This window comes from Neopsephotus bourkii, unplaced genomic scaffold, assembly GCF_033783945.1.
Source record: "Neopsephotus bourkii isolate Nb327-2 ecotype Australia unplaced genomic scaffold, CSIRO-AGI_Nbou_v1 NB_384, whole genome shotgun sequence".
In the NCBI taxonomy this organism is placed as follows: Eukaryota; Metazoa; Chordata; class Aves; order Psittaciformes; family Psittacidae; genus Neopsephotus; species Neopsephotus bourkii.
The window spans coordinates 1218275-1245954 of NW_026900889.1; the positions used below are offsets into that span (position 1 = coordinate 1218275).

General features: G+C 53.4%; 1 protein-coding gene across 4 annotated transcripts; it reads right to left on the reverse strand.

Annotated features, from left to right (window-relative positions):
- Nucleotides 1–121: 121 nt before the first annotated feature.
- Nucleotides 122–27646, reverse strand: TRAF7 (TNF receptor associated factor 7). 4 transcript variants are annotated; one of them, XM_061349163.1, is made up of 21 exons: nucleotides 27531–27646; nucleotides 18314–18432; nucleotides 18049–18106; nucleotides 16864–16955; nucleotides 13443–13559; nucleotides 12103–12195; nucleotides 10398–10431; nucleotides 9160–9343; nucleotides 8301–8435; nucleotides 7147–7364; nucleotides 6873–6946; nucleotides 5992–6040; nucleotides 5392–5519; nucleotides 4295–4377; nucleotides 3854–3893; nucleotides 3370–3486; nucleotides 2198–2320; nucleotides 1809–1928; nucleotides 1486–1617; nucleotides 1137–1256; nucleotides 122–893 (listed from the first exon to the last, which is right to left on the reverse strand). In XM_061349163.1, the coding sequence occupies exons 2-21, from the start codon at nucleotides 18392–18394 to the stop codon at nucleotides 879–881; spliced, it is 2013 nt and encodes a 670-aa protein (XP_061205147.1). In that variant the 5' UTR covers nucleotides 18395–18432; nucleotides 27531–27646; the 3' UTR covers nucleotides 122–878. The 4 variants fall into 4 exon arrangements, with proteins under 4 accessions (XP_061205147.1, XP_061205148.1, XP_061205149.1 ...); XM_061349164.1 differs by lacking the exon at nucleotides 27531–27646 and adding an exon at nucleotides 25098–25354; XM_061349165.1 differs by lacking the exon at nucleotides 13443–13559 and having other exon boundaries at nucleotides 27531–27606.
- Nucleotides 27647–27680: the final 34 nt, after the last annotated feature.

Sequence of the window (27680 nt, forward strand, 5' to 3'; positions counted from 1 at the left end):
ACCCCTCCAGGATGAACAGTGCAGCTCTCAGCAGCACAGGATGGATGCAGGAGGTGCCCCAGGCCTAGTGCTGGTGCTGGCCCCCACCACGAGCCCACAGTAACTCACACTGTCCAGGAACAACTCTTTCCACTTTTATTGTCAATGAAGAAATAATCAAATCTATATTACAATCTTAAAAACAGTAGAAAATGTGAGTAAAAATGCAACGGAGTCTTTTTAATGTGGAGACCATTATTACATGGTGGTGAACGATGGGTTTGTGTTATTTGATTTGAGAACTAGCTGTGGCATAAAAATCGTACCTGGCTACTCAAGGAAACACCTCTTCCCACACGATCAGCCTGACATCGTGGCAGTAAAATTAAATACTAGAGACAGAAAAGGGGTCAGGGTCCAACCCAGGGCAAGGCCTAATGCTCAGTTCTACCACTGACAAGGGCACAGCCTCCTCCCACTGTCACTGCCCTGGCTGGGCTGGCTCCTGTCTGTGATAACTGAGCCATTCATCCCATCGGTGGCCCAAGGGCTGTGCTGCAGCCACACCGGTGCCCCATGGGCTGGAGGCCTGGCCCTGGCCCCAAAGGCTGCTCCCTGGCAGGGAAGATGCAGGGAGAGGAGTGCAGCCTGTGGTGATGGAGGTGCTGGCACCACAACAGCGGATCTGAGGGAACATCTGGAGCAGCCATGGCCTGGAGCCATCCTGAGAGCTGCCAGCGGGGTCCGTGGGGTGGGAACCGGCCGGTGGGCAGCAGCGGGCAGTGGTCGGTGTGGAGAGGAGCTGCAGCAGTTGCTCTGGAGCAGTGGTGTCACCCAGCAGGCGACAGAGGGCAGGAGTTTTTGGTCTTTCAGTGTGCAGGACTAGGGTGGTGCTCTCGCTAGCACGTCCAGACCTGCGGTGCAGACAAGAGCCATGGTAGTGACTGTTCTGAGCAGCTCTGGGGGCTTCTCTTCAGCCTCTTGTGGAGCTCCCTTTGGGCTTCCAGCACCCACAACGCCCTCTGCCAGGAGTTAAACCTCCCACCCACAGAGAACCATCCCTTGTTTGTTTGAAGATGGCTCCTAACTCATGTAATGCCCCAAGTCCTAGGACTGGAAGAGACCAACCCATGGAGGAGAAGCCTGAGGGAACCAACCTTTACAGTGCTGTCCACGGCGCCGGAGAAGAGGCGGCCCCTGGAGACTGCGAGGGCAGTGACACTACCCTGGTGTCGCAGCAGCGTCTGGGTACAGATCATGTTGTCCATGCTCCACACCTATGGGGACACAGAGCTGTGAGCCAAGCGAGTGGCACAGGGTCTGGCACAACCCTGAGCGCCAGGAGGGATGGGAGATGCTGTGTGACACCAGTGACATGGTGCATGCAGGGGGGAGGATGAAGGGATGATGATGCAGAGGTAAAGATGCAGGGATAAGGATGAAGTGATGAGGATTTCCCAACCTTCCTTTCCAAGGCTGTCCCTGCAGATCCCCCTGGCCACGTACCCTTAGAGACCGGTCGTATGATGCACTGAAGACTTTGGTTTGATCCGGTGTGGAGATGACAGCGAGGGCATAGACTGTCCCCACGTGCCCAGTCAGCGTGCGGACCTGCTCCTTTGTCTCTATATCCCAGACCTGTGAGATAAGAGCAGGGCCTGGAGGCTGCAGCAGGCTGCAGGCCACCAGCTTCTCCTCCCAGAGGTGTTTCCACCTCCATGCACGTCTTCAGGGTGGGCGCAGTGCCATGGAGAGGACAGGCAGCGACAAGCCCCCATCTCCTTGCCCAGCCTCAAGCCAAGCAATGCCTCCAAGCCCTCAGCCCTTACGTGGATGAGGTTCTCGTAGGTGCCACACACGATGTGGTGGTTGGTCACAGCGATGGAGTAGACGCTGCCTCCTGATGTCTGCAGCACGTGGACACACTCCAGGTTGCGGATGTCCCAGATCTGAAAGAGAAGTCGGAGCAGAGGCAGGATGAGACCCATGCAGGGACCCTTTTCCAGGGCAGAGCAGCACTGAGTCACCCTGTGTGCCCACACTGCAGGTGTATCCAGCTGGGGATGGTCAGTACCGATGAGCAAAGTCCTGTGACCTGATGTCACTGCCCAGCTTTGCACATCAGGGCTGAAGAAGCTGGGAGACCGCACCCCCTCTGCGTGTGCGGGTGCACACAACCCCGTCCCGGATGGCACCAAAACCAGCCTCAGGGTCCCACCTTGATCGTTTGGTAGGAGCCACTGTAGAGATAGTTCTGAGAAGCCACCAGCGCCCGCACCCAGTGGTTGAGGCCTGTCAGCTCCTTCTTCAGCTTCAGCTCGGTACCTACGATGTCCCAGACCTGCAGCAAGCACAGACAGACCCACGGACATGCAGGAGGCTCTCAGTGGGACTGGGGCAGCCTCCAGCACTGCCCACCCCTGCCCAGCCAGCACAATGCTCACTATGGGGAACCTTGTGCTGGTTCTGCCTGGTGGGAACTGCCTGAACCCACTGCCTCGCAGATAAACCACACAATCACTGTGCTGAATAAGCATGCTCCTAATGGCCTGGGAGAGCCAGCTTGGAGCCTGCATTATCACTGCCAGAGCCCCTTCCCTAGCAGGGAACCCTAAACCAAACCTACAGTAAAGAACTGCAATGGATTACACTCCCAGCCTGTCCCAAGCTCCATTCCCACAGCTCCTGGAAAATGATGCTTGAAACCCTCAGCACAGAGGGACCAGCAGAGCTCACTCCCTATTTCAAGCAGAGCTGCTCAGCTCCTCTGGCAGAAAGTGGCTGAGGATAACAAAAGAAAAGGCCCCAGGTTCTCCTTCTGCTCAGGGCTGTCTCATTGCTCCTCCAGGCCCCAGATGAAGAAAAGAGCATGTGCCTTCCTACAGACGAACGGCCCCATAAGCCTCACACCAGGAGCTGGAAGCAGAACCAAGGGAATCCAGCCAAGGCTTTAAAGGGCAACTTGCAAAGCTGTTCCCTGATTTCTGCATGCTTTAGGTAAAGAATGCAGATCCATGATCCTCTGGAGGGGGTTTCAAAACAGAGAGCCTGGATCCCCAGCCAATCCTCGATGGTCTGAGTAAGGTCTCTTGGGGGCCCAAGGACACACACACTCAGGAACTGCCAACATATTCCCCCTGCAGCCTCAGGTTCATAGAGTTTGAAGGAAAAAAGTGGTTTTCAGCCAAGTCCCAGAACATCTTTGACCTCAGCAGAGCAAGGGCTAAACCTCTGCAGTGCTGGCTGCTCTTGGAGCTGTGCTTCTCTGTGTGGCTCAGACAGACTAACAACAAGGGCACCAACACACCAAAGTGCCACTTTCTTCCTATGTGGACACTGCTGCCTGCCAATGTACCACTGGTCCCCAAGCAGACCACCCCAGAGCTTTACCTTGATGGCTTTGAGAGAGCCACTGAACAGCATGTTGTGTGAGGAGACCAAAGTGCAAACAGGATTGTCGTGTGCTCGAATCGTGTTCACCTTCTGCAGGTTCTGAATGTCCCAAACCTGCAAAGGAGAAGAAGAATGAGCATGAGGGGCAGGCCCCTTGTGCTGGAGCCCTTTCCCTTTGCCTCTGCAGGCAGGGAATCACACACAGGAGAGGGCACTTGTATGAGCCTGCCCCAGCTCAGCACCAGCCTCCTGCTCCCCATGCAGGAGCAGGGAGTGGGAAATACTGCAGGAAGCAGCTAAATCCAACCCAGGAGCAAGCTGGCTGAAGGCAGGGTGTAAAGCACACACAGGGTTATCAGTCTTACACCACTGGCAGCTGAAGAGCCTTAGAAAAGAGGATGCAGGTCCCTGCCCTACAGCAGCCTGGGGCTGGGCTGGGGATCTCCCATCCCAGAGCAGAGCAGGGGCCCTGGGTACTCACAATGATGGTGCAGTCAGCAGAGCCACTGTACAGCTTGTTCCTGTAACGGACCAGAGGATAAAGAGAGGTCAGTGAGGGACAGCAATGTGTTCCCAAGGGGTTCCCAGCACTGTGCTGGGCCAGGAGCTGCAGTCCCACAGCCTCACTGGGCCAGGACTCAACACACCAACCCCAGGAGCAGAGCTCAAGTCTCACGGGGAAGCCAGGTCCTTTGAGCAGGAGGCCAGGCTCCCTTCTGGTGGCCAGGGAAGGGGCCAGGACAGAAGGGAAGGCCAAAGAGAGTCACACTTTGGCGATTTTAAAGAGCAAAGGGACAAGATGTGCCCCTCATTCACAATCTTGGCACGTGCAGGACACAGGATGGGAATTGTAAGGCCATGCTTAAGAACCCCAGTGCTCTCCCCCTTCTCTCTACAGGGGCAGGTGTCCCTCTCCACTCACCCCTGGATGCAGAGAGCCAGTACAATTCCATCATGACCCTCCAAGGTCTTTTGGCACTTGTATGTGGTACAGGTATCCCACACCTAACAGGAAACACAAGTGAGCAAGAGGGTCACAAGCCAGCAAACAGAGCAGCTGGGACCAGGGCAGGACGTCAGCAAAGTCACAAAGGCACCAAAAGGAGGAAACAGGCTGTCACTGGGCACCTGCCTGTGGGCTCCCAGGCACAGATAAGCCTGGCTAGGGAAGGAAATGTACTGCAAAGGGTCAGGTTGAAGTCACTGAGACACTGGACAGCAGCAGACAGCAGCTCTGCCTTTCCCAGCCCAACACCACACACTGAACCAGAGCAGCAGCTCTTGGGCTCCTGCTTCACCAACTCACACCCTATCTTAGGGCTCCAATGGCACAGCACAGCCTCTGCCACTGTAAAGGTTTCCCCACTGAGCTCACACCGCTCTCCCAAAGAGAGGGATGTGGTGCCCAGAGCAGCCAGTGGAGAAAGCTGATTTCTATTGATTAAATACATTGATGTCCATTTTCTTCCATGTGGCTCTTGCTATTGCTCGAAGAAACCAACCCCAAGCTCTGCTCCGGGCAGGGCAGCCCGTGTGGCTCCCCAGCCCAGCCAGCAGCCCCCCCAGTGACACTGGGAGCTGTTGTTTAGCTCAGTGCTGTCAGTCTGAGTTACTGCAAACAGGACGAAGGAAAACAAACACGCCATAAAATGGGGAAGGGACAGAGCTGAGCGGGGAATTGGCTGCTTTCTCTGATGGCTTTTTAGAACAAGGGGAAATAAAATCAGAAGCTGAAATAAGCTGGAATGCTCTAAACACCATATAAAGCAAAGCCAGCAGCAGGGATGAGATTCTAATCAGGCTTTGCAGAAGCCACCATTTGTCTCTCCACAGTTGGAGGCTAATCACACAGTGCTGCCCTGCAGAGAATTCTGTCCAACTGAACTGCAAAGAACCATTGAGGTTCTCTGGGAGAAACTCTGGGAAGTGGCAGCTTCACCCCCAAACTGCAGCCCAGCTTCTGCCCCACCTCATGCACGTTTCCAATGCAGCAGATAGGCGGCAGAGGCGAGCTCTTACCTTAATGGTTTTGTCTGAAGAGCCACTGAAGAGCAGGTCTCCTATGGAGTAAACGCACAAACACCAGACAGGGCCCTGGTGGCCCACAAAGGTTCCCTTGCACTTGAAGATCTGCTGAGGATCATAGGCTGCAGAAACAAGAGGGCAGGTCAGGGGTGGGACAATGCTGTGCCTGGTCATGGTGCTTTTGGAGGGGACAGAGCTCCCTGCGCTGGCCCAGCAGGTCCTCACACTTCACCTGGTTGCAGGCCAGAAGGAACCTCGCAACCTGGTTGGAAGGTCTCGCATCCCACCCTTAGAGCTCATCGTTGCTTTGAGCCCCAGCACTCATGTCCCTAAAGCAGCTCCTGGTTCGGACCTAGGGAGGCCAGAGGTGCAGAGCCCACTTGACATCTCCCCAGCCGCTAAGAGCCCCGCAGCACTGTGAGCTCCCCACGGCCAGTGTTTCTGGCTAACTCCCCCACCAGTGCCTTCCTCCTGCAGGAAACAAATTCCTGCTGCACCCAGAGACAACTCTGCAGAGCTGTGACCTGGTCTAAAAGGGATGCATTGGGCCCCCACCCCAAACCCAGCCTGAGAGGAGGAAAACATGATACTCACATCCAAGGATGCCCATGTTGAGCCGAGCATTAATGTGGGAGAGCTCATCCTGTAAAACAGAACAAGCTGCATGAGCTGCAGAGCCAGCATGACCAGCCTGGCCTCCTGGGCATGGCCTTAGGACTGTCCCCTCCACTCTAAAACCACTCCTGCCTTTGGAGAGGCCTCTGACTGGAGGTCTCTCCTCTAGGACTCCATGCATACATCCCTCTGTCACCTCCTTCGAGAGGCCACAGGGCTCTGACAGCATCTCAGACCTGCACTGAACTCTTCAGTATTCAGGCAGGCACAGAAATACCTTTCAGAATTCACTTTCCTTGCTCTGCCATCCACCAAACTGCTAAAAATACTCAATCAGGTTATGGGACTGCTTGCTCAGCTGGGCTCCTGAAGCCCATCTTGCTGGAGAAGAATCAGAAGATCTCTTTGTAGTCTCCCCCATGTGTAGTCTCCTCCACAGTCCATGGAGGAGACTACAAAGAGGAGCCCCACTGCATCCATGGGGCTCCTCTTCATTAGTGTGCATAGTCAAAGCAGGGTGAGCTCCTCCTGATCAGTACATCCAGTGGGATGCAGGCTGCCTGAACTAGGGAGGAATGTCTATCCAACAGCAGTGCTTGAATGATGTCTGAAATGATGAGGCAGTTCTCACTCCCAGCTTGTTAGCAGGGACCTGCTTATCTTCCTGCTTTCTCTGCAGGTAGGGAGACGGGGATACTGTCCCTGGCCAGTATAAGAGGTACCAGGCTTTGGAGAAGGGTGTCTCCTGGCTGACGCAGGGAACCACAAAGATTCCCCACTGCAGGAGAGGCCTAACCAGCAGCAGAGCCAGGTAACTGCATGTGTTCCCTACTGCACCCCAGGGTCCAGCCCCTCCTCACGTTCAGCATGGAGGCATCCCTCCGGAATTCCATCAGGTCCTCGCTCAGCTTGCTCTGGTTCTCGTCCAGCACATCTACAAGAGATGAACAGGTCCTATGATGTTCTGGCAGCAGAGAAGTCGATGGAACCCCTATTTGTTCCTCTGCAAGGAACATCTGAGCCTCCTGAAACTTGCTCAGCATCAGTTTTAAACAGGGAATGAATCTACCACCCAACAAAGAGCTGTCCTGTCCCTACAGCTCTGACCACAGAGCTCGCCTGGTGCAGACTCACCAAACTTGAGCTCCAGGTTCTTCTCCAGCTGATCGATCTTCTCCGAGAGCTTCCCCAGCATGGAGCGCAGGAAGGCGATTTCCTGGTCCTTCTGGGCCATGGCCACCTGCATCTCATGGAAGCGGTCGTCTGTCTGCTGCAGGAACTCCTTCAGACCCTCAAACTTGCACGTCTCCAAGTGGGTCTCATAAGTGTCTTGATTTCCTATGAACGTACACCTAAAGGGGAAGGCAGACGCTGGCTGGAGCAGGGCTCACGCTGCAGGTCTTGCTCAGCTGGCTCCTCAGAAGGTCTGAAGCCTGTGGTGGGCCTCTACCTGCTCTGCTCCTCCTACCAGGAGCAATGCAACTGCAGTTCACCATCCTGATGGGTGCAGGCACTGCAGAGCAGCACAGAGCCCAAGCAGTTTCCATAATACCCACCAGGACATTGGCCTCAAACTGAACTGTCTGCGAGGAAAACCAGATCTTGGCAAGAGACAGAATGTGGTGTTGGTTTGTGTGCTCACCAGGAGCCCATCTAGAGCCATCAAAACCAATGGACAGAACAGCAGCCAACCTCAGCAGATGCTGCCTTGGGCCTGCAGCATGGCAAGGAATCAAGGCTGCACTCTCAGGACTTGTCCATGCCAAGATGGCTTGCTTCTGCCTATCCATCTCCTCCTGCAACAGTAATTTGAAGTGTGCATCCTGTGAGGAGCCCCTAACCTGGGCTGCCCTCCTGCTTGGGTGAGAATCAACCCTGATCAGCACTTCCCTTGCCCTGGGAGAAGGTCGGACTTAAAGACACTGCCAGGATGCTTGAATTACTCTTGTACTCATCCTCCTCCCTGCGTGGCCCTGGCCACATCCACTGACTCTCCTCCAGCTGCTTCTTCTCCCTACACACCTCACCCTCCTCCTCCTCACCTCCATCTCCTCCTCCTCACCTCAACAGCAGGGCTTACATCTGGGCAGTGACCTGCCTGTTCTCAACAAGAGCCCTGGGGCTGCCTTCTGCAAGCCCCACAAGCCTGGTTTCAGTCTTAGGCCATTGCACAGCACTGGGGAGAGCTGCCCAGAGCCCATGGGGCTACCCCAAAGCTGCGGTAGCCAAAATGCAGCTCAGAAATGAGCTTGGCGAATTCTTACCACTAAAAAGCATCAGCTCCTTACCCGTACTTGGAGTGGGGACATTTGATGTGCTCACACTCTTTCAGATGTGCCTCCAGGTTCATTTTCAGGAGCGGGGGGCAGCTGGGGTTATTGGGGCAGCGAACGGGCCTGTAGTCACAGCTGCTTTCATGATCTCTGCCCATGGAGAGAAGCCAAAGGAGGGAGAATCAGCAATAAGCAAAACTTAATGGAAACAACAGAAATTAGCAGGAAAGGAGCAAACAGCCCTGTGAGACTGTCAGGTGATTGAAAGCCTCTGTTCCAAGACTGCAATTACAGCTTTAAATTCTTATTTGGGCAGTAAGCTGAAAGTAATAACAGGCCACATTTACACAGGAAACATCTACTTCTGCAGCTGATGGGCTGAGCCCTCAGGCAGCTATCAACAGGCAATGGGCAGGGGATAAGGAAGGCAATGAATGCGTTTGGGATGGGGAGGAAGCCAGATTCCAGATTATTAGGATATAACTAGAATAACTCATCACACAGAAAGAATCCCCAGGTCTCTGCTTGACCATAACCACAGTGTTTCAACCTAGATGTGAGGTGGCTGCTTTCAAAGTGCATCCCTTGTCCTGATGACAGGGGTTAGCAGTGGACTTGGCAGTGCTGGAGTAAAGGCTGGACTTCATGATCTCAAAGGTCTTTTCCAACCTATTTGACTCTATGATGCTGACACACTGAAGTGGGGGCAGAGACCTTTCCTGATACCAACCCATGTGCCATCATCCTAAGACTGAGACACAGCGCCCTCAAGTCCTGCCCATTCTCACAGCCCTGCGCACCCCAGCAGGCACAGGGCAGCTCAGAGAGGACAAGAGGCTGCTGGTGGTGGGGCACACCGGTGAGGAGCACTCACTTCCTGGCACTGAGTTTGATTGTGAAGGGACAGCCGCGGGGATCCACCTCGAAGGCTGCGGGCTTGCTGCTGGCCGCGGGCCGGCACCCGTACTTGCAGTGAATGAAGAGCTCCCCGATCTGCTCGGCCACGGCGATGTTGTTCACCACCACGGTCAGCTTGGCGTTGTCCACCGGGCACTTCTCTGCCAGGCAAGGGAGCAAAAGAGACATCAGCAAGGACTGAGTCACTGCAGGAGCATTTCACACAGCTCTGAGCCTCCTCTGGCCAACAGAGCCAGCTCCCAGATGGGGGCAATGGAACACGCCATGAAGGTCCACAAGCCACTCTCCTGGGTTTGTGCTGGGGCTTGATGAAAAGTTATTGATGTTAATGCAGGGTCATTTGAGCTAACTGGCGATGAAAGGTGACACTGATTCAGATTATCTTGTGCTTGCTGAAGTGTGAGTGTTCACAGTGACCACAGACCAAGAGATGCTCCTACATAACTCAGCTCAGCACAGCATTGCAGGCCAGGGATGCTGCACTAAGCAAAGACATGAGCTTTGAGAACAGGAGCAAAACTGAGCAACCCCGGATTGCAACTACAAAGCCTTCTGCTAAAGGTCTGTTGGTTGGGATAGACATAGCAGGACATGGTGACAAGGAATTAGCACGGAAAGCAGAGAGATGCCTGCCATGTGGAACATGAACACCTTAAGGCAGGAAGAGCTGCAGAGTCCAAACCAAACGGCAGGTGGTTAGGCCAGGCCAGCAGCCAGGCACTTGGGCTCCATCAGGTTTCTGGAAGAGCTGGGTGAGCTAAAGCAGCTCCAAGTGCTGCTGTGCAGGGGCTCAGCACTATGGGATGGGGGAGGAGGGCTTTGGTGGGTCCCTGTCAAACACAACCCCCCTCAACCCTGCTCCTCAGGCAGCCACAGAAAAGCTTTCTGTCTGCAGTCAGTGGGTCAACCCTGGGCGAGATATGCATTATCCTGGGATTATCCAGTGCATACTCCAGGATTTCAGCACACCCTGTGCCCAGCCCTCTGGTGCCATGTTAATAGCATGTACTATGAGAGCTCGGAGCTGCACAGCCACCCGTGTCCAACCCCTCACTGCTGCAGAGGCACCCTCTGACTGGCAGCTTGTTTCAAGCCCTTCACACGTCTCTCTGCAGGTCTCTTTCGAAGTGAAACCACACAGACCAGAACACAACAGCTTTTGGCTGCACCCCACACGAGCAGGTCTGTACTCACCAGATGTTAAGGCACATCTCCTACAAAACGTGTGCTGCGGAGACAAAGAGGAACAGCAGCGTCAGCACAAACAACATTGGACAAACGATTCCCTGTGTGAATGATGGGAAAGGTGGCAAATATCAAAGCTTGTGGCTCAGGGGCTCTGCATATGTTCTACCTGCTTACAGCTCAGTGTGCTCTTGTGTCTGCACCATAGGGCAAAACCCAGCGGCTTGCTCCTGCAGCTCAGGGTGCAACACGGGTCCTGTTCCTGAACATAATACCTGTCAGCACGTATTAAGCTTGAAACTTTGAGGGTTCTGCCCTGTTCAGCATCAGGCTGTGATCATGGGGCCAGCCAAAGCCTATCACACACTGATACTCCTACCCTCCAAGTCTGCATGGGGTTTCTCTACTTCACTTTAGTCCCTGTCATTCCTCTCATGTCCCTGAGCAGTCTTTAAGAGGAAGAGCAAGAGCAAGTCTGGCCTCTCACTGTCCTTGGCCAGTCAACCCATCACATATACCCCCCTGTAGCTCTTTTAAGCTCCTGCTGTCAGGTGGATGGGACAGCTGCTTTGTAAGCCCATTGAATGCACAGTAAATTTGGCCACTTTAAATATATCTCTATTCTTACAGCAGAAATGTATACAAACAATTGAACTTGATAAAGCAGCAAACACAATCTAACATGCTAATGGATACGAAGGGAGGAACAAAGGCTGCAGCAGCATTTCACTGGTCCTGAACTTGCCCCAGGGTTCCCTGGAGCCTCCTCACGCCATTCCCCTGCTTGGCAGCAGCACTGGAGAGGCTGCAAGTCACTCCTCAGAGCTGTTATCTGCTGCCCTGCTCACGCAGCCTCTTCCTGCCCTGCACAGCTGCATGGTGCTCCCTCCCGAGCTGCCAAACCAGGGCTACAAGTGAAGCCAGGCTGCTTCCTGCACCAGCTTTTTGTTTCCATATTAACCAGTAAATCTCAGTGTCTCCATGAATTGGTGCTTACTGAAATGGTGCAGGGAATCTGCACCCACTTCCAGCAGCTCTGGGGATAGCACCCCCACTGCAATAAACCATCCTGCTCTCTGCTTTTGTTGCTGCAGCTCCATCCCAACAATCGGAAGCATGTCAGAAGCATTAGAGAGCCTCTCATAAAGTCATCTTTCTCTGCATGTAGCAAAGAACCATAATAATATACAGTTTCTATTAAATCCCAGTAAAATGGAACATACAAGAATATTCATAACACTGTGCCTTTCATTAGAGGATCTCAAATCCCTCTGCAAGCATTAACTAAATGAAGCTTCAAGCCATTGTTGTTTTATAAGAAAGACTCTTCACAACCGAAGCGCAGCCGTTCCTGGGGTGCTCAGGAGGCAGCAGCACCCTGCAGAGCCCTTCAGGACAGGGAACGGGGAGGTTCAGACCTCACTGGCGCCACACAAAGGGGCTTGAATGGTGCCAGTTCTCCTGGGAAAACCTGCCCCATTTTAAGCTTATCCCAGGCTTCTGTGGTGAGTGCTGAGTGCCCCACACACCCCACTGCAGGCTGGTTCAGCATCTCTGCTCCGACACTGGCCTGGCTCCCTGGTCAGGGGCTGCCTTGTCTTTGCTCACTCAGGCTGACAGTGATCAGGGACAATCACTGGGGCCAGTCAGGGCTTGGCTGCAGCTCACACATCCGGGGAGCGCACATTTGTGACCTGGAGGAGTGCTGCCTTACCCCACACGTTGTGATGACCGGATCCTTAAACACGCTACAGCAGAGCTGGCAGCACAGCTTCACGGACGGCTGTTCAGCAAACACCAGTGGCTCCTGCAGAGGAGAGGAAGGGACACAGAGAGCACAGGGTTAGAGCCTCCAGCTCTGCAGAAAGAACGAAACAACTCCCCAGCGGTGATCCTTTGGGAGCCTGGGGCACAGGGAACACCAAGGACTGGATCTGCTCATCTCCAGGGTGTAAGAGGTAGGGAGGAATGCACTTGGGAATGGCTGGAGACCCTCAGCTCATCACAAACCGAGGGCCACCAGCATCTGGCTGGATCAGGACCCAGTCAGGACCACGTTCTTTCCCCAGGTGACTCAAGTCACCACAACTGCATGATCTGCACTGTCTGGTACTTTTTGCTTGGTCGGACTGAACAGAACGCTGTCAAAACCACCCCCTGCACTAAGCCTGAAGTTTAAAAGCGATTTTAAACCAGCTTGTCCCTTGGTGTTTTTAAAACCTCCTGCAGCAAAGGCTCTTTCACTCCCTTAGGAAGCAGAAACAACATCACTTCTGCTGCCATGGGCCCATCTCTCCAGTTCTGTTCACCAGCTAAGACTGCTGGAGCTCTGAGCAACGTCCTCCCACAGCAGCACAGCTCTCCCCTCCACACCAGAGCAGAGTTTCACATTCCAGAGCATTTCAGATCAATCACTGCAGCTCAGGCTGTCCTTTCATCCTGTGTTCCCTCAGAAATGCAAACACAGCCCCCCGGGTTCCTAAATATGAAACACACTTTTATCCCAGATCAGCAACAAAATGCTGCCTGGTCTTTTATGCATCCAGTGTGGGGTTAGTTACAAAGCTCAGCTTAACAGTGTTCTCCCCCAACAAGAATCAATGTGGACAATTCCTTGCACCCTCCTGGGGCTTACAATCAATCAGTGGGGTGCCACAAGGCCCTAAATGCAGGATGGGGCTCTGAATAAGGGGGGAAATGGTATTAGTCTCACTGCCTGGGGCTAGACCACCAGCCTAAAGACGGGCAACCCCTACTGCTGTGCAGCAGAGCCAGGGAGGCCCACATGACCTTGCAAAGACTTACAGTTGTTCCAAGAAGCAGAAAACTCTCCCCATTGTCCTCTCTTTACAGACAGGGAAACGGTGCACAAGGAGGCAGGGGAACTTGCAGAAGTCAGTGGTGGAAACAAAATGAACACCAGGAGTGCTGCCAGCCAGCCATGCCCCAAAACCTGCCCACCACAGCTCCGCGTACTCACAAGAGTCCACCAAGGTACTCTTTTTGACACTGAACTTCCTAATAGAGCTCCTTCAGGCAATCCCAAATACCTACTGGCTCCTCCTCTTCCTCATGGAGTGAAAACGTGGAGCGCAAGGACATGTTGGACTCGGAGTGCAATGAACGGACGGAGATAGCAGAGTCGGAGCGGCGCGGAGTGCTGATGGGAGGCTTCAACGAGAGGAAAACCAGCCCTGGTTAGAAAACCATCCCCTTGCTCCAATCCCCTCTGCACAGACTTCAAGCTCAGTGTCCCCCCTCCACAAAACTCAGCGGCTGCCACAGGTTGCACGTCCCACTGCTGCCTGCCCTTCCTGGGAGCTGGAATGCTGCTCCATGCTCCAAGACAGGACAAGCATCGGTCGGGTTGAACCTACCAAACCAAGCTGACAACTGAATTCCAAGCATGTAACTTTCTCAAAGGTGCATCCCTCTGCATACTTACCGTGTGCACCAGCAAAGCAATGGCTTGGAAGAACTAATCCTTCATGGAAAGCTTTGGGAATCTCCCCCAGAGACGGCACCAGTTTCTGCAATGCCTCTAATCTCTGCAGCAGCACTTGTTGTTTCACTCGCTATCTAACTCTGCCAAATTGCTTTGCGTAAGTGTGGAGACTTCCTTCTATTGAATTCAGTGCAGACTGGCTTTGTCGCTTCCTGCTCGGGAGGGGACAGCTCGGTGGACACTGCATGCACCAATCAAGGACTATCCCACTGCTTACAGCAGCCTTGGGATTGGCTTGGAGGGAACGCTGCTGCTGGAATATTAACCAGCAGCACATCTCTAAGGGTGGAATATCAACCAGCAGCACACAGCCAAGATGGGATTCGGTGTCAGAATGAAGCTGGAGAGTCTTCAACCCACAGGGTGATTGGGCTTGGGGTCTAGCACAGCACAGGCACAGCTGGGTTACTCTGCAAGAGAGGCTGCTGGGAAGATGTGACTGGGAAGAGCAGAGGGAGCAGCAATAAGTCTTCAAGGACCAGATGAGCTGATGAAGGAATGGGAGAATGAAGCCATGAGCTTCAGACACTCAGCAGCAAGAGATGAGCAATGCCCAGGCTACCTGACTGTAGGCTACATCAGTCACAAATCCTTAGATGTGCTGGAAGAAGGAGATCTGAAGGTCACTGGCCCTGATGCTCAGTGAAGAGGGATTCTCCCCAGCCCTGGCTTGTATCAGCCCTGGCACTGCCCATCTGGAACAGGGAAAGCTGCATGGATGAGCCTCTGCCATTCCGAGATCCTCTCCTGCACAACAGTTTTCCCTCATGCTCAATCTGAACCTCCAGAGGCACATTTCATTTGCTTCCCCTGGGTGAACGTGTGCAACATCAGACAAAAGCAGTGTCAGAGGCCAGGAAATTCAGCAATGGAAGATGTGAGATGAGATTCAGAGGCTGCCGCCTTCCCCAGAGACAAACTACACTGCAGTGAGTGCGGAAGAGAAGCAGAGCAGGATCCTGCTGGTTCCTCACACTGCTCTGATGCTTCGTTTTCATGCTACCAGGATCCTAGGAGCTCAGAAATGCTGCAGCTGCTTTGAAGCCAAAGCATAAAGCTCTTTTTCGTTAAGACAGCATATTTACTGGCCAAACATGTAAACCTTGAGGAGCCATGGTTATAATGAGGTAAATCAATTTGATGGGCATCCACTTTATTATTTTCCTCCACTAGTAACAGAAGTCACTGGCACAACAAGAATGACTGTGCAGAGTTCCCAGGCTGGAGGTGACACAGAGAGCAGGGCAGCAGGCAGGCTCTCCTGGAGCAACATCCTGCCTGGATCACCGCTGGAAAAGGGGGAACTGCAGCCTAAGAGCACTAGCAGGAGGCAGGGGAGTGAGGCACAGCCTTAGTAGGCTCGTGCCACACTGTGGGCTCATTTCCTCGGGTCCTGGCTGGTGTTAACTACACAGGGGAGAAGAAAGATCACTGCACCTGAGGTGTAGAACCAGCACTGAACGGCAGAGGTGTGTGCTGGCATTTAATACCCCTCGAGGTATCTGCAGCTTTTGTTTTTGCTAAGCAAACAAGGTTAAGAGTTGAGAAACCTCAGCTGGAAGATGGATAGCTTGTGGCTGGCCTGTAATTCAGTCCAGCCTCTGGTTCAGAGGTGAAGCTCCCTGTAAACAACCAAGACTCTGGACATCAAGTCAGCTCTGCATCCATTAGGACACATTTGCTTCAATACTGAGCTGTAATCTTTATGTGCAGTTCCCACTGTGTCAGCTACAAAAGCAGCTCACACATGAAGGCTCTAATGCAGTCCTCGCTCCTGCTCCCTATAGGCACAGTGAGGCAGGGAAGCCACGGCACTGTTTTGAGGGAAGATGACAGCAGCCACTCAGTCACCCCTGCCTCGCACCCAGAACAGGCTGCTCTGCTTCTGGTTTCATTAACAGAAGCTTTAACACGACAGAAAAAGGGGTGGTGGATGCTGCAGGAGGGCTCTGACTCGTCTCGAGCTGTCTTTCTGATGGCTGACAAGTCCTTGGCAGCTTCTGGAGAAGGGAAAATTTAGCCATGAGGAAGGGAAATCCCAGGTTATTCCTTGACAAAGTGAAGGAAGCTTCCTAAAAGCCACGATTCTATGGTTCTCTTCTGCTCTACTTACTTCATTTGAAGTCTACTATTAACATGCTTCAATCTAGCTTGTGGTTACAAGATGGGGCTGGAGCACTTGGGACAGGAGAAGATCAAGGCCTCAGAGGTGCCCATCCATTCACTGAGCTTTGCTTTGCTGTGGCTGTTCTTGATTTAGCTGACTGAATTTCTCTGTAAGCAGCTACCCCGGAGGCCTGTGGGATCACTGAATTCCCCCAAAAGAAGAGGCTCAGAACTGAGTGTGATGGGTGAGAAAGCTGGATATGAAACTGGGAAGTGCTTTTCTGCAAAGATACTGCGAGATACGGGAATGGTTTGTGTGAGAAGCCCCCGATGATGTAATCCCCAGGAGCTGAGCACAGGCTGTAGTGTCCCACATCCCACTCTGCAGGCTTCAAACCTGCTTTTGTGATCAGAAGCCCCATCTGGAGGTGGAAATAGGAATGGATTTTCTGGCTGTAACTGCAGGGGCAGCTGTGCTGCTGGATGGTTCACCCAACACACCCTGATCCACACGGACTGCCCCAGTCATCCCTGACAGCAGCTCTGCTTTCTCCTGAGCTCGAAGATGCTCGCATCAGGAGGCAGGCACATCCTCACAAGTAGGCCTGTGGGCTTTGTACCCACATACCATTCTCAAGCAGCCTGAAAATGAGCACCAGCCTAATGCCCAGGTCAGAATTAGCCTCTCTGCTTCCCCACTGCACCAACCATGGGAGCGGCCAGGAAACGCTGAGGCTGGTCCTGCCTCTGGTACAACACAGCACATGGGAACGACGAGGGAGGCAGAGAAGTCCAGAGGAGCACCAGACACCTCTCATCGGGCATATAACCAGCTAAGTCATCCAGCTCCCTGGCAACACCTACCATGCCATCGTCCTCATCTCGTGGGGAGTAGGTGAGTGTGCTGGAGGAGGATGGTGTCCGGCGGTGCTGTTTAAAAGTGTTGGTCCCGTCAGCTTTAAAGCAAACAGAAAGAGAAAAAGGCATTTATTCAGGCTCCTCAGTGATATTTCCAAGCTACAGCTCAGTCTCCATAGCTGTAAGTGCTCCTTAGAAAAGGAAAAGATATGGGATTCCCCAACTGCAGTTCATGACCTGGGTATATCAGGCAGAACAGTCCTGATCTCTGACAGCTTGCTGACATGCACACAGCCCTTTCAAGGCAGCTTGCCCAGAAAAGAGCACACATAATATTCTCCCAGGTCCTTAGGTTAAAATACTATTAAAAGGAAACCTTATACTCCCACATATCTCAGTCATCAAGATCTGCTTTGATCAAGGGAGGTCTGGATATTCTTGTAGCACGAGGGAAGCATGTTAAATTAAATATGAGAGAGTTGTATAACGATCATGTTACTGACTTATATATAATTGTGACTGTAAGTACTCAAGAGTCCTAAACCATCTAGAGCCCTGCACCAATGTAATCCTAACACCTCACCCAGGCAGATGTTCATAAATCAGTGTCAAGGGCCATGGTTTGTCTCTAGCAAAATACAGCTTATTCTGAAACGAAACCAAACCTTTTCCTGCATTCACCCCCGTGTCAGGGCTCAGACTTCACCTGCTGCGAGGAACAAAGCTCAGGGATTTCAAACGAGCAGGAACACTTGCACCCCCTCGTGTCGAGGCTAAAAACGGCCGCGGGGGTTTTACCCAAGCATCCAGAGTGACTCACAGCCAGGCAGAGCCGAGATGGGAATTTTCAGCGCTGGGAATGACTGCGTGAGAAGTCACAGGGCTAAATAAGCTTTGGTACCAAGCTCTGGATCAAACCCTGTTGTATCATGCTGATCGCAGCAAGGGCTTCCCAGTGGAACTGTTAAATCTGCCTAATTTACATGTGCACGCTCCTTTCCATCATGCCTGGTGATGAGATGCCATGATTAAACACCGCTTGGGCTGCATACTGAAACCAGCACCTCAGCGCCTGACTGTAATGAAACAGGGATTCTCCCAACAGCTTTGTGAGTTGTAAAACAACAAGAAACCTGTCAGGAATCACACCTAACGCTTTGGGGAGAAGCTCCATGCATGGAATACACTCACCCTTTGTGATGGTTGTCACAGGAGGGTAGGCTGGTCCAAAAGTTGTTTCCATTCTTGTCTGAAACATTGCAAAGTGAAGGTCAGTGTGATCAGTGCAGCACAGCCCAAGGGCTTGCTGCCTTTGTGCAGACGTATTCCCAGCTTTGATTTGTGGATACTGGGATTTTTAAGAGGCAAGAAAACACCTTTATTTTCAACAGGCATCTTCACTGTCTCAGAAGAAAGAATAACATAAGAAGCAGCACCACCATTGAGCCTTACTTACCCCGTTAGTGTTTTCGGAAGGAGTGATGCTCGTTGTGCCACTGGAGAAACGATTGTAGCGAGTGTTCTTGTTTGAGCTCATAATCTAGCCCAGCATCTGTTAGTCATGGGAAGCTTGCTCTGTGGAAGAAGAAAGAAGGAGTCAGGTTCATAGTCTGTATTTTCCTGTGCTCAGAGAACGCTCCCCTGTAGCATTAAGTCCAAGGATTTCCCCACGCTCACCTGGAGTTCCAGAAAGAAGTGGAAAGGACAAAGAGAGCTTCCTTCAAATCATTCCTGATTCATTCCCATTTTCTGAAAGTGCATTTATCTTTTAAAATAACCCCTAACAGCCCAAAGACTGGAATACCCAGAATCATCACCTGCTTTTAAGTATACAAGCATTTGAACAGCAGAGGAGACTTCTCAGGAGATGACTCTACAAGAGCATCCCACTGGACCTTTCAGCCTGCTGGGAGCTGAGTGCACAGGGGCAGGAAAGGTCCCTGGATGTAAAGCTATATGATTAAAACCCTTATCCCATTAACTGGGAGGCTCAAGCTGAGCTGACCTGGACCCCAGAGCTCAAAGTGCTTGTTCATTCCCAGCTTTGTGACTTAGGGCCACTTCCTGAGCACAGGATAGAAACAGCCCATTTGATCACCAGGGCTTTGCCTTAATGGGGTTGTTGTCACTGCCTTCCTCTCCCCAAGGATTCTGATGAAGGAAGAGGTGCCCTGGAAGCACAGCAGCCCCACATCCCCAGCAGGGGGGCAGAGAGGGATCCCTCCAAGGAAGCCCCTCTCCTGAACAGGCTGTGCAGCACCTTCTGCACTTCCAGCCAAGGAAACCAAGGCCTGACCTCCCCTGCAGCCCCAGAACTCAGGGCTGTCTTGTACTGAAGAGCATGATGAGCACAGGCCTCATCCTGTTCTTGTGCTGAACAGTGGCAGTTTTGCTATTTAATTCAAAGCCCTGGGCTGTGCTGCTGAACACAAAGCCAGGCAAAAAAGCCCACATTTGATTTAGGCATATTCGCATTAAAGGAGTTCTTTCCAGCAAGACCTGAGCTACGAGGTCATGGAACCCATGAAAGAAACCTTGCTTTGATGTAAGTGAGAGGGTTGCGATGCTGGATCTCACTCCCAGTTTCTGCTCAGGAACAAGCAGCGCAGTCTGGATTTGCAAGAGAAACCCTCTCCCCCACAGTCAGCAGATGGGTCCTTTCTCTTCCTCCATTGTTTACACAGGTTTTGACTGGGTTCAGTTCTGCAAAGTCAAGTATTACACAATAATGATCTGCAGAACACATGGAGTTTGTGTTTAACCTCCCGTGAAACCCAGCTCCAGGGCACAGAATAATGCTGTTGCTCCAGAGAACGTGATGAGATGCTCTCAAAGAGTCTCCTGAGCCAGAGTACCCGTAGGAAGGAGCTGCACCCCTTCTGTGCCATCAGATGGAGATGCTTCTGGCTTGAGCAGGTTCCATCCAAGACAAGGGTTCAGCAGGGCACTGAGCTCTCCTCCCAAGCTGTCCCTTCATCTGTCATCCCAGACAGGGACTCTGTGCTCCAGGAATAAGGTGCTCAGGCAGGGTCCTGCTTAAGTGATCCCTTTACATCCAAGATACAGTTAAGTCTTGCTGCTCACTGTCAGTATCAGAGTCCAAGGGCTAAACAGACCAGACAGACATCTGCAGGGAGGCCAGACAGGCCAGAAATGGTTTGCTAAGACACAACCCAAGTCCCTTTTTGCAGAACAAGAGCCAACCACTAGCAAAGCACACCACAGAAGGTGATGCTGCAATCAGCCAACGTGGAGCTCCTGGTCCCTGCTGAGATGGAACCACTCAGGGCAGGTTTCTGCACTCCTGCTGCTCACACTTCCAACTCGTGGGGGGCTGAAGTGTCTGGGGTGGTTTTAGCGATTGGTTTTCTCTTCTCAGAGGGTCACAAGTCCTAAATCTCCAGGCTCTTCATAAAGGAGACCATTCTCCACCTTACAGAAAGGGAAACTGAGGTTCACAGAGAGACACGAGGTAGCTGTGACCTGGGGCCTCCCAGTCCCTGCCTAAGAGCATGGCCACCACCTCCCTGAGACCAGCACGAAGCAGCCTGCACTCACATTTTTAAACACTGCAAAGGCAATGCTCAAGCTGTGCTCCAGCTGCCCTTGGCCAAGAGCTCAGCCCTGCCTGACACAGCACTTCTTGGTGCTCGCTGCGGTTCTGTATCAGACATCTGCCAGGCAGCAGCAGCAGCACAGGCCAGGGAATCACTGCTCAGGGCTAAACCCTTGGAAAAAGCTGCAGTCTCAACCCCAAACCCACCAAAACCCCAACAGAAACCCATCAAACAAACAGAAACCCCAAGCCCAAACCCATCTTAAAACCCGGCATCTGGATAATGTTTTCCACACGTCTGCAAGCACTGTCCTGGCCGTTTGCAAATGCCAGATCCCTCAGGAGATGCTGAGCAGCATCGTTGGAGCTGTCTCAAGAACAGCAGGAATGAAGCAGTGTTGTGCTGCTGCAGCATGGAGACCTGCCCAGCTGAAAGCTGGGCTCCAGCAAGAGGGAAGCTTGGCCACCAGGATCCTGTTATTCCTTTGCTTAGAACACAGACAGCAGAAGGCACAGGGAGGGTGGGTGGTGGTGAGAGGATGGGCAATGCTTTTAGCTAACACACTGGCTGTGGCCACATGAGATCTGAACCCCACTGAGGCTCTCACCCTCTGCAACTGCAGCCAAGCCACTGGAGCTCTCTGCTTCCTCCCTGCATCAGTTCACATCTTCTGCACAGGGTATTTGGACGACAAAGCCTGAACATGGAAGTCTTTGGATTCCTATGGATTCTGCCTACCTGCAAGCAGCAGCAGGAGCCTGCTCCGTGCCTTCTCCAAACAGAAACCCAAGGAATGTGAGCAATGGAAACAATGTGGGCTATCAGCCAGGCTGCAGAGCACCAGCCACCACATGCACATCGGGTTCCAAATCTCTGCAACCACCACACACAGGAAGCGTTTGAACAGAGCAAACACCTCTCCAGAGCACTGCCCACTGCCTCCTTCACATCTTCCTAACGGTGCTGAGAAAGGCCTTTTCCAGCTGCTATCTAAGAAGTTAAAAGGAGGCAGACAAGAGCTGGTGCTGGTGACATGAATACCAGCTCCCCGCAGCGCCTGCAAACATCACCAGACCCCTGAGGCTTGTGTTGGCATCTGAACCCCATCATGGTTACAGCAAAATGGGTTGCAGAGCACCCTGACACCTGCAGTGAGAGGACACACTTGGTTTGATCTGAAAGAACAAGAACTGCTGCAGGAACAAGCATTGAAGCAACTTCAACAGCACAGGGCTGTTGACATGCGTGGATCCTTGTGGCTGGAGATCAGGTTGAGAACCCAGCCTGGATCCAGGCTCCCCTTGTCTGGAGTGCATCCTTATTATTATTATTTTAACATGGAACTTTAGTGGTTTTGACAGTAAAAAAGAGGGGAAAAATCCACCCTGGAAAAGGAAGTTGTGGGGACCCACTGTTTGCTAAGTCACCCGCCTGAGAGTAACCAGATGGAGGGGAAGGGAGAGATTTCAGTACCTGCACAACACAGGGGTCAGGTCTGGCTTCTGAGATTCAGGGAGAAGAAAAGCCTTGAAATTCCTCCTTCAGTAATCCAGGCAAGGAAAATCCAGCCTCTAGCAGCTGCAGGGCTGGGGAGAGCAGGGCTCTTGCTCCCCACTGCAGAGACCAACAGGACCAGCCCCATCTCTGCACCTCATCACAGGGACAGGAACCACCTCTGGAGCAGTGGCTCAGCTGATTCTCTGCTTGTGCTGAAGAGCTTGCCCACAAGAGGGGTCTGGTGGGACCAGTGTGGTCTCCCTCCTCTCAGCCCCAGAGCACAGCCTCCATCTGCTATCCCCAATGCTCAGCAAAAGATCCTTACAACCAACCTCAAGGTGAAGGCCAAGGCTTTGAGGGGGGATGTGGCACGTGGAGAAGGGATCAGTGGGGTATCTCATCCTCTACAAACATCACATAACCTGCCTGGTCCCAGCTAGGAGCCAGTGCCTAAAGTGGGAATCACAGCATTACAACAGCGCTGCTAGGGTCTGTGCTGGGGTTACAACATCTCCTCACTAAGAAACTTGCCCCCATCTCTGCCTTACACAATCACCAGCCCATAAAGCTCAGCACCATGTTTTACTTCTGCTTTGTTCTTCTTCCCACCCCCCTCTCTCAATCTACTGAAACTGTCTCTAAGGCTCTTCACCCCTCAGGAAGCTGCTGGGTTGGTTAAATCATCCACACAGCAGGGCTGTCTGCTGGAGATGGGTGGCGCTGGCCTCCTGAGCAGGGCAGTGATGGGGTTATCCTGCTCCAGCTGGGAACAGCCTCTGGGTGATGTGGCTTTCCTTATTTCACAGCCTGGGCAGTGATGGCACATGACACAAGCTTCCGTTCCTCTTACAACACCAGAACGAGAAGGGTGACACTTGGAAGTATTGGCACATCACTGGGGAAACACTCTTACAGAAGCTAAACCTGTGCTCCATGGGACAAGGCCCAGGCAAGCAGGTCCTTAGAGCAGGAGGTGTGGGACTGTGGACACCCCTTTCTCAGTGCATCCCGAGCTCTCATGCATCCAGGCTCCTGGGGAGGTAACAGGGCTGGTCAATCCAGTCCAGGCTGGGCAGCTCCGGCCACCCTGCCTTGCAGCACTGAGGGGCTGCCCTTACATCTGTGAGCTGATCTCCTGGCCCACAGTGACTGCAAGGGAACATCTCAGACCAAAGCACAAGCGAGGCAAGACTCACGAGCTCAAATGCCAACGCTTTACAGAGACAATCACGGGACAGTCACATTGGCCTGCTCTGTCAGCATCTCAGGTGGAAAGAGCACTCTAAGCACTTGTGAACTGCATTAACAGGGCTTAAAGAACATGTGTGGTGACGAGGACTGTCAGCATCCAGTCTGACTGGCCATAGGAATGTGTGAGGTACTGCAGACTGGAGATAGACATCTCTCAGGGCAGGAAGCAGAGGGTGGAGCTCAATGGTCACTGCTCAGGTTAGAGGAGACACTGCAAGAGCCCCCCACCCCGGGAACTGCTGAGCAAGCTTTGTCAAGGCTGTAGGTGAAGGTGGTGAATAAAGAGCGAGCAGCAGCCTGGTCTTTGCTTCAGGAAGGCTCAGTGCAGGCAGAGAAACTTCAGGGAATGACAAATGGAATGATCACAGAACAGTTTGGGGTGGAAGGGACCTTAAAAGCTCCTCCAGCTCCAACCCCTGCCACGGGCAGGGACACCTTCCACTAGAGCAGCTTGCTCCCAGCCCCTGTGTCCAACCTGGCCTTGACGTTATCCCTAATCCAGCCACTCTGAGCGATGGGAAAATACAAAGCAAACAGATATCAGGATGTGGTCAGGTCCATGTGCTCTTCAAACTGCTGGAGAACTGGGACCAGGCAGAGCAACGCTCTCACCCTCCTGTTACACAAGGAGAGGTCACTGTTCTTAGGCTCCTTCAAGGCCAGGCTCAGATGCTGAGCTGTGCGGTCAGCACTAGAACATAGAACGTGAGCAGCAGTTCAGGCTTACTGAGAGCAGAGCACTTCCATGCTCTTTGGTTCTGTGGAGCAGAAAGAGCCTTCACCTTGTTCACAAGGTGCTGCATTGCTCTTCAGTCACACAGGCTGTTGGGAGGTACCTCAAGCAGGACCACAGTTGTACTGAGCCATCAGCAATGACAAGAGCAGGGTTATCTGTAATTGCTGCTGCTTTTACCAGCGCTCCAGTTGGCTGCAGAGCTGAGAGAGCACCTGAACACTGCCATCCCTTCATGCAAATGCAGCTCAGAGGGACACCATTTAGAATCAGGTGCTTTTCCTACAGGATAACAAGCCCTTGGGATAGAAAAGCTTCTGGTAATACTTCATGTTGAAACCTAAAGCATCAAATGTGTCCATAACCTGATCAAAAGTGACTGCTCCGGGGGAATGAAGCATCTCTTTTCCCCCAAAGCCTAAGCTCAAGTCAGAACAGAGGCCAATGTTCAGTCCTGTTTCCATGACTCAAAAGCCACACCTGAAACTTCCATGTCAGGAAACCTGGAAGCATTCACCTACTACAGCATTTTCTTACTCATAAGGCCACAGACCCGGGTTCAGCAGCACCCAACCCCTGCAGCTGAAACCAGCATCCTGGCAAAATACCACCGAAGCAGCGATCTCCTGCCCTTTGCTGAACGAGCATGGATTCAGAAAGGCACCAGTGGATGGGGACACTTCCACTGTGGCAAATCCACCGAGAGCTTTCAGACAGAAGCACCATTCAGTGTCCCACAAGCACCTAACACCACACTGGGAAAACTGGATCTAAATCACTCCTGCAAGGTACCATCAGCAGCTGTACTGAGGTCAGGATGAGTTAGGATGAGGCGGGGGGAGCGACCTGCTCTGCTCCCAAGCCTGGCTGCTTTGCTTAGAGAACACTGAGGAGTTCCACTTCTGACACCACCAGAAACCACCTCAGGAATCACTTGCTGGGTTGCTACAGTCAAACACTGCACATCCTTGCAGAGGTCACTGGGAAGGATCCCCACATCAGCATAACACAGGCGACAGGTACCCGCTTCTAAACTAGCGCTGGGTTTCGGACACCTCCTGCATCTTCACCAGGATCCAGCCCCAGGGATGAGAACTGTTCCTCCCTCCCTGCCTGCTAAAGCACAGCAGCCCTCGGGGAGCACTGCAGACAGCCCTGCCATCCAGCCCCAGGACAAGCACCATTCCTGGGAGGAAACTCACCCTCGGCCGTCCCAGCAGAGCCCAGCAGGATGCCACCATGACCCAGGTCCTAAGCTGTGGGCAGCTTCTCCTCGGTTAGAGTCTCTTCCGCTATCTGTGTGTGTGTGTGTGTGTGGCTCTTCATGATGCAAACACAAAGGCATGCGGAGCAGTGGGCGATATGTAAATCCAGCTGGAAAATCCCAGAGCTCAGCCAATCTCCGCGCTGCCTCCCCTGGCTGCTCCGAGCTGGAGGGGTTTAGGCCAGTGCAGGACAAACAGCCACTCTCCCAGCACACACAGATCGAGTCTCTGATCACAGATCTCCAGGGACAGCACAGTCCAGCCGCACTTTAAAGGGAGTTGGAAGTTCTCCCCCTCTTTAGCTGGTTCCCAAGCTGTTCTGTATTCACACTGGCTATCAAACAGCCCAACAAACAGCCTTTGTTTGCAGAGACAATCCAAGGAAATCCATCCAGTTAGCTAAGAAACACCACAGAACGGCAGAGCTACTGAGCAGGGCTCACCCCACTCATGGTGGGGGGCTGGTACAACCGGGACACCCACCCCATGCAGAACAAGGGGCTGAGGCTGTCCCAGAGCAGGCGCTGCCCCACTCCAGCCCCCCCAAGACAGCTCCTGCAGTTGCACACCTCATTAGAAGCAGGAAGGTCACCGAGGCAGCTCCCAGCTCGGCCTGTGCTGATGCTGAACATGGGTAAATTGGGGTGCTGCTGCCCTGGGGGGGGTGCTGAGCTTGAAAGAAGGGTGACACATACCCCTGTGAGCAAGCACCCGCCACATCCTTCTTCCCAGGCGGCTGCTCCAGCCCCTGATCCAACCCATGGGCAAGGGGATGGGCAGTGTGTGCCTGGAAACACCCACAGCAGAGGGGCACAGGCAGGGAAGGGAAGATGAGGGACTCGGAGGCATCAAAATGGGGAGGGAAGAGTCCTGACAGACTGAACGTGCCCATGTAACCAGAGTATTCAGTGAAGCAGGAAGGGGTTTGTGTCATAGCGGCTCAGTCCCACCACTCTCAGGCAGAGTGGCCGGGATCACATTGTGATCCCTTGGGACAGGGAACCAAACTGCCTGAAAACCATGGATTTGGGGGTTTCTCCCTTGGTTTCAATCAACACGGTGAAAAGTCCCATTCCAGTGACAGTACCTGCACTCCCTGCATGCGACGCCCTGGTCCCAGCAGCTTGGTTTAGGTTTCCCACAGCCACTTGGCCAAGTTTACCCTCCCTCACCGTGAAACCTTCCTTTGCTTAGGGCAGCTTCACCTGCAAGCGCTCTGCTGCTGCTGCAGCAAACCAAGCTGCAGAGCTGGAGTTACCACGTCCCTTCTCAGCCTGGCTTGTGACAGCAGGGCCCAGGACCCCAGGCCTCAGAGGGGGACCCAGCACACTGAGGACAAGTCCCTGCATGAAGCACTTGAGTTTCTGGTGCCAAATGCCCTCGGCAAAGGCTTTCTGGAGCCGTCCTTCACTCACCCAACCCTCTCCCTTCATCCCAACAGATGCTGTGGCTGTAAATAAAGAGTCACTGACAGACAAATGCTGGAAGCCACAAGGCAGCAGCTGTTTAACAGCAACACTAAGTGCTTAGTACAAGCTGAACAGAATACACTGCTGGGGGGTGAAATGTACCAGGAGGCACAATTAAAGCGCTGGGATTGAAACAAAGCGCTTGGCAGCAGTGTCAGAGCTGACAAAAACGCTGCCAGGCTGGAGTTCTGCACAACGCAGTTACCCCTGCGGGTGCAACAGCCCGGACCTGGATTGTTCCATACACATCAAGCCTCACCTATGTTTATGTACCAGCTTTCATCACACACCCCAGCAGAACCTGGGTTTGACCCAGTGGAGCTCGGAACCAAGCTGCACTGGAACCTGGCCCTCACCTCTGGCTCTCAAGCATCACAACAGGCTCCTCAGCTCACAGCCATGGCTCAGGCAGGAGGAAAGGGTTTGACAGCGAGCCCCTCAGCGGGGCAGCAGCTCCGGGGTGGCAGCAGAAGGGGCAGCACTAAACAGCACGTTTGCAATGGACATCTACCAGCAAATACCCCTCATTGCGCAAAAGGTGACACCGAACCACAAGGGAACGGCGTTACTGGACCCCACGAGAGAACCACCAGCGACACGGGCGGTAACGGGGCAGGAAGAGGCAAAACTGAGCCCGCGATGGGATACACCAAAGGGAAAGCAAAGCAAGGCACGGGCGGGATGCCCCGAGCACCGCAGCAGCTCCTCGGTGCCCCTCAACAACCACGGTGGCACCAGCACAGAGCTGGAAACCCAGCAAAGAGCGGCCCAAAGGGAGGGACCGAGCGGCCCCGAGCTGCCGCGGGCACCTCCCCACAGCGGGGCCCCTCCCCGGCAGCGGCCCAGCGCCCCCCGGCCCTCGCTGCCCGCCCCGCCCGGCCCGACCCGGCCCTGCTCGTACCTGGCAGCGGCGGCGGCCGCAGCGCCGGTGCCCGGCCCCGGCACATCGCGACCCCAGGCCTGCTACCCGCTCGTCTGGCGGCTCCGCTGCCGCCCGGGCCGGAAGCGCCGCCCTCGGAGCTCCTCGGGAGTTGTAGTCCATCCGCCCGCT